This window comes from Hydra vulgaris, chromosome 12 (genome assembly GCF_038396675.1).
Source record: "Hydra vulgaris chromosome 12, alternate assembly HydraT2T_AEP".
Lineage (NCBI taxonomy): Eukaryota > Metazoa > Cnidaria > Hydrozoa > Anthoathecata > Hydridae > Hydra > Hydra vulgaris.
Window position 1 is genome coordinate 8,825,461 of NC_088931.1, and position 7,040 is coordinate 8,832,500.

The 7,040-nt window shown below is 25.6% G+C and overlaps 1 protein-coding gene across 1 annotated transcript in view; it reads left to right on the forward strand.

The window, feature by feature from the left end:
• Nucleotides 1–2,832: 2,832 nt before the first annotated feature.
• Nucleotides 2,833–7,040, forward strand: part of LOC100202523 (protocadherin Fat 1) — a 101,370-nt gene continuing 97,162 nt past the window's right edge. The window contains exons 1-3 of the mRNA XM_065811453.1: nt 2,833–6,558; nt 6,629–6,765; nt 6,879–7,040. The exon at nt 6,879–7,040 is cut by the window's right edge and continues 63 nt beyond it. Of these exons, the coding sequence (XP_065667525.1) occupies nt 2,861–6,558; nt 6,629–6,765; nt 6,879–7,040 (3,997 nt within the window). The 5' untranslated portion in view covers nt 2,833–2,860. The remainder of the gene's footprint in view (nt 6,559–6,628; nt 6,766–6,878) is intronic.

Below are 7,040 nucleotides of genomic sequence, written 5' to 3' on the forward strand. Positions count from 1 at the left end.
ATTTGTTCGATGAACTCATTTTAAGAATGCAATTAATTTGGGTATTTCTTTCTCCATATTACAAACAAAGAATATCTATATTTCAAAATTATGACTGAAATTAGATGTTTTTAAATGAAAGTTGCATATTTTTTGTGGCAAATAACTTGTTTGTTATAGCCATTCTAATAAAAAACTAAAGCCATATTATAAGGAACGTGTATGTTTGATAGAAAATGCTTTGTAAATTTTATATAAAAATTATGTAAATAAAACGTTCCTTTTTATGATGCATCTAATTTAAACATTTCATTGCTATATATTATTTTTGAATTTATTTATTTATTTATTTTTCATATGATTTACCAGCAAATTAATAAAACCGTCAGGGGTGGCCGGAAAAGTTTCGCACGCGGCAAGAAAGGTAAGGCCGGCACTGATTTGCGGTGGCATACTGTTTCTTTTTTTTTTAATTTTATTTTAGTATTTTAAAAATTATAGTTGATAAATAAGGAAAGTTTCGTATAAGTAATATAGTTATAAAGTTATATACGGCTCGTATAGTCGCAAAACTTCGGCTCCTACCAGTTTGAAAATGGTTTCAACTATCTGCAACGAAATATTTAAAAATTTAAAAAACAAATAATATGTCATGTATATATATATATATATATATATATATATATATATATATATATATATATATATATATATATATATTTTTTTTTTTTTTTTTTTTTTTTTTTTTTTTTTTTTTCTCTTATGCACATTTAAATTTTTATTTATATATATATAAATTCATTTTTCTTATGCACATTTAAATTTTTTTGTAATTATTTTAATCCTATTAGAACATAAAGTATTTTTTTCGTATCTAAGCAACAGTTATTCATAAATTATTTACGTAAAACGAGGTTACGACTCCACGTGTTTTAACTTTAGTTCACTTGGAGCCTTATACAAATTATTTCGCAAAGTAACTAAAAATATCTTTTTGCTAAAACTAATATCATTTAAAATCGGAATTCTTTCGGAATTTTATTTATTAAATGCAAACTTATTTCCACTTGTTATTCAGATTATACTATTATAGCAGCAATTGTTTCATTTTTTTGAACAATGGATATTATCGGCGCTTTGTATATCATTTCATAGCTTTTTCACCGCCAAAATCTTTGAAATTTATGTTTACTTTTAATGAAAGCAATTTTAAATGTTAAATAAATAAAAGTCATAAGCACTGGAATCTAATTATTGTCAATATGAATTTGATTGGATACTTAAAAGCAATGATTGATTTAAAAAAAACAAAGTATGTCATGTGTAAGAAAAAATGCATGCTAATAATTTTTAAAAATATATTAATGAATCGGAATGTTGAACGTATAAAATCTATTTGACAGTTGAATAAAGTAGCATTAAAATAATATAATTAATCAGAGAATGCAGATATGATCAGTTAAAATTTGGTCCAATATAACTAAGATTCGAACAACAGTCTTTATTTAGAAGTGTTTTCTGACATGATATGCTAAATCATATAGGATTCCTTTTCATCGTGTTATATTTTTCTTAACATACCAAGAATGATGTGATAAGATTTAGTTTTCTTTTTATAGATATTTAATTTCAAAAAAAATAATTGTTGTTAACTGTTAAATGATTTTATTAGCTTAAAATTGCATTAAAAAACGATGTATTGAATTGTATTAATTAGCTTAATAGTATATACATATATATATATATATATATATATATATATATATATATATATATATATATATATATATATATATATATATATATATATATATATATATATATATATATATATATATATATATATATATATATATATATATATATATATATATATATATATACATATATATATATATATATATATATATATATGTATATATATATATATATATATATATATGTTATATATATATATATATATATATATATATATATATATATATATATATATATATATATATATATCGGCGCTGCAAAACAAGACTATCCTAAGTTCATTTTTGCTGTTCTGAGAAAAAGGCATTTGAAGTTTTAAATTCATCACTGTGTTTGATCTTCTTAATTAAACCAAATTGTTTTAAAAATACTTATAGAATACATTTTTATTTTTCATAATATAACAAATAAGAAATAATAAAATTAAGATTATGAGAAGAAACAATGCAAATGGACTTTAAATTTAAAACTATATGAAATATGACAAAATTCTACAAACTAAACTGCCCCTGCAAAACAAGACCATCTTAAGTCCGTTTTGGCAGTTCTGAAAAAAAACCTTTTAAAGCTTAAAATTTAATCACTGCTTTTGATTTTTTAAATTAAATCTACTTGTTTTCAGTTTTTTATTATATGTATTAAGTATTTTAAACCAAAAAAGTTTTTTTTTTTTGCCATAAAATGAACTTAGGTTAGTTTTGTTTCGCAGTAATGATGTCTCTCTCTCTTTTTTTAGGACATAAGATATTTGAATTTTACTCATAATTGCAAAAGTGGAATCAATTTTGATTCAACTTCAAAGTTCCATATTTTTGTGATACTTTGTGCACTTAAGTAGTATTTTTAAGCCAAAAATGGACTTAAGATAGTTTTGCTTTGCAGCGACAATATATATATATATATATATATATATATATATATAATATATATATATATATATATATATATATATATATATAGAGCAAGAGAAAGAGAGAGTAGTAGTATAAAATATATAATATAATAATATATAAATTTGTATATAGTAGTAGTATGTAGTGGTATATAAGTATGTCCCTAATAATAAAGCATGATATATTTGTGTATTTTTTCATTTTAGATAGTAATATTGTGATGAAGAACAATGAAAATATATTTTTTAATCATACTGACTTGGATCAATATTTTTTTATGTGACGAACGTTTTTATAGAGAAGAACTTGGCTATGCAGACCGGTTGAGATTTACTAGTGGACTTTATCGCTTGTATAACTGCACAGTTATTAACAAAAGATTGGTATCAAATCTAAAGATTGGTATTTATGCTCATGAAACTAATGAAAATAAAGTTTCAATAGATTTTGCTATAAATGACACTTCTGTTTACTCATTATCCACTGTAAAAGTAGAAGATTTCTATTTTGCTTTTGTGAATGTTCATGATGTTGTTCATGAAAATAACAGAGTTATTGAACTCATAGCACTTGATAGTAATACAGGCAATTTAATTGATAAAACACTTTTATATGTCTATGTAAAAGAAGACCATTATTTACCCCCAGAATTTGACAGTGATTCAAAGACTATAACTCTATATGATGATTTATTTCTTGGCAGTGTCATTGGAAAAGTCAAATTAAAAAAAATATTTTCTGATGTTATATTTTATGTTGATGAGAAAAATTTAGCTTTAATGAATGAATTTAGAGTTTCAGTTGATGGGAGAATTTTTTTAACAAAAAACTTAAATGCAGCATTAAAAAATTATTTTGAGTTTTATCTTAATGCACGTTTTGTAGACTCTAATTTATATAGTTCAATTAAAATAAGTATTTTAGTTAAGCCGGGTTCGAAACCCTCAGCTGACAAAATATTTAAAAATGTCTTACCAATACAACCATTAGGGATTAATAGTTATACTTCTCATTTGATTAAAAGAGATTATAATTTTTCAATAAGCGAGCTAGCACCAAAATTAACAATAATTGGTTGTTTAGATATAAATATACCGAATGTAAATTTTTTAATTGCAGATGGCGATGCTGCAGGAATATTTCAAATAGATTTCCAAACAGGAGTATTATTTATACAAGATTCACAATATTTAGATTATGAAAAAGCCAAGATATACAAGTTTAGTGTTACAGGTTTTATAAAAAATGAGATTCGTGTACTTGAAGCCCAAGTTACAATTTATGTTGTTGATGAAAATGATCACGAGCCTGAGTTTAATGAGAATCGATATGTTATATCTATTACAGAAAACACTCCTGCATTTACTTCTATCTTGAAAGTTACAGCTTCTGATAAAGATGCAGGAAACAATGGTAGGGTGAGCTATGTAATATCAAATGAAATCAAGATTCCATTTGTTATTGATGATAGTGGTGTAATAATGTTAACGGAGCTAGCATTATTTCCACAGTTAAGAGCAAAGTATTATGTTTATGTGTTAGCATTTGATTGGGGAATACCATTTAAAAAGGAAAAAGAAATTACTGTAGAGATAAATATTCAACCTGTAAATTCTCATTCCCCTGTATTAAGGCAGCAAGCATGCAATTTTGTACTTTCTGATGCTTCATCTTCATTGTTTACATTTTCTGCTATTGATCAAGATTTTAATGATAATATTCAGTATAAGATAGACACTGTTCATCCTGGTTTTACAATTAACCACACTAGTGGAGTTCTTTCTTATGTTCCACAACCTGGTCATGTAGAAACTTTGATAAATGTATCAGCATATGATGGGAAACATGAGTCAAAAATAACTGTACTCAACATTAAATTTAGTAGTTTAGAAGGTGAAAAGGTTTGTGTAGAAAACAATGATTTTTTTGTAATAAAAGAACTAGTTTCTAAAATTAATGTCCCACTTCCTGAACATGAAAAGTTTTCATCCACTAAATCGAATTTTCGGTCTGAACTTTTGTTTAAAGAATCCCCAAATCCTTTTGTAAATGTTTTAGAAGATGCACCTGTCAACTCTAGAATTGGTCACTACACTACTAACTTAGAATGTTGTTCAATAGTATTATATTCTATAGAATCTGGAAATACAGGGTTTAATTTTCTAATTGACCCTTTTAATGGTTCTTTATATATTTTTAGACCACTTGATCGTGAACTTATGGCTAGTTATAAACTCGTTATCAAAGCTTCTGATATTGAAGGTAATTTTGTAATGAGTTTGTTGACAGTGAATGTTCTTGATGTCAATGATAATGTTCCTGTTTTCACAAATAATGGTTCATATACAGTATATGTGCATCAAGATTGGCAAATAGGAAGAAAAATTGTTACAGTAGAAGCAATAGATCTTGACTCCAATGTTGACATAGAGTATTCGTTAGTCAATCCATCGCAAAATTTTAAAATTGATTCCAAAACTGGTGAAATATCATTACTATCATCATTATCAGATGAATTTTATATTGAATACTTTATTCAAGTACAAGCTACAGAAAGATCTTTAATGCAAGACAGCCAAGGGTTTGCTCTTGTTCATATTATTGTTTCTGAATTGATTAACACTCCTCCTGTTTGTTTGACTAATGATCAGCAAATTTCAGTCTCAGTAGATTCTCCAATTGGTATTATTGTTGGTAGAATTCTTGGTTTTGATCAAGATCAAGGAGAAAATGGTGAGTTAACATACAGTATAGAAAGTACTAAACAACAAAATCAATTTGGTGAATATATGGATTCTAATATTTTTAGTAATTACTTTTCGATAGAGAAAAGTTCAGGTTTAATTCAAGTTATAAAAAAACTTCCTTCTACCTTTGAAAAATTTAGAATTAATGCTGTGTTAGAGGATGGTGGAAAGCCAAGATTAAAAACCACATGTAATATGTATGCAACTATTAGTGAAGGATTTGGTAACATTAAACCTATTTTCACTCATTCTGATTTACCATTAATTGTAACAGTAGCTGAAGGTATCCCTGTAGCCTCTATTATTTTAGAAGTTTTTGCCAAAATTCCTGGTCGTCAAATAGGAGATGGCATTAAGTATTTTATCATTGATGGGAATGGTATTTTAGATTTTATCATGAAAAATGAACACTCAGGTAAAATATCCAATAAGAATAGCTTTTTTTCTAGAAAAATTTATTGGTTAACTGTGCAAGCTCAATTAGAAAGCAACCCGTCTGTTTTTACAAACTCTCATATTCTAATAAAGGTAAAGTCAATAAAGTTTGAAAGACCTTATATTTATCCAAGTGTACAGTTTATAACTGTTATTGAAACTATAAAAACCGGAAGCAAAATTATTCAATTACAAACTCTTCCATTAAGTGTAAATTTGTATAATGAAAGCTATTTTTATTCATTTCAAAGTGGAAACCAAGATCAACTTTTTAAAATTGATGAGAATGGTACATTATTTGTGCATCAGCAGTTAGTAGCTGGTCATTATGACCTTAATATAACAGTTACCTCAGTTTCTAGCAAATATTTCTCATATGGAAATGTTCATGTTATTGTGGAGCATGGGGTTTCAGAACCAGATTTTACTCTAGATTCTATGGCTAATATACAGTTATTTGAAACCAAAGGTTCTCTTCAACCACCATATTTATTCCAAGTTCTTGCAGAGAATAAACTACAGGATGATTTCCTTGTATTTAAAAATATGGGTACAAATTCAATCTTTAATGTAAATCCAGTAAATGGAGTGGTAACAATGAACAATACATTATTAATAGGCCAAGAATATTTTTTAAACATTGTTGCTAAACATAGCAAAAATCAAATGATTGGTGAAAGTTTTATTGGAATAACAATAATTGAAAGACCAAGTGTTGCAACTTCTTTATCTTTCAAGAAGAAAAGGTATGTTTTAAAATATCAAGTAAAATTTTATTAAGTTTGTCATTTTTCTAATAATTTTATTTTTGTTTAGCTATAATATTTCGATAGATGAAAACAAAAAAGGAGAAGTGTTTGAATTTGAAAAGGAGATAGATAAAACAACATTCGGACCTGTCTTTTTTTACATTCTGTCTGGAAATGATAAGCAAAAGTTTTATTTCCCTTTAAGTAAAAATTTATAATTTTAAAATGTTTTAAACAAATTTTTTTTTTATATTTTATTGAATTTTTGTTTTGTTTTGCCATTAAAGTGAGTTTTTATTTAATTATTTAATTTTAAGGATTTATTTCAAAGTTATATGTAATTAATCCTCTTGACTACGAGCAACAACAGCAACACAAACTAAGAATTCTTGCTTTCGATGGGAAATCTTTTGCAGAAACTGAGTTTAATATAGTTGTTAATAATTTAAATGACAATCCTCCGTCAGCCTCACAATCTT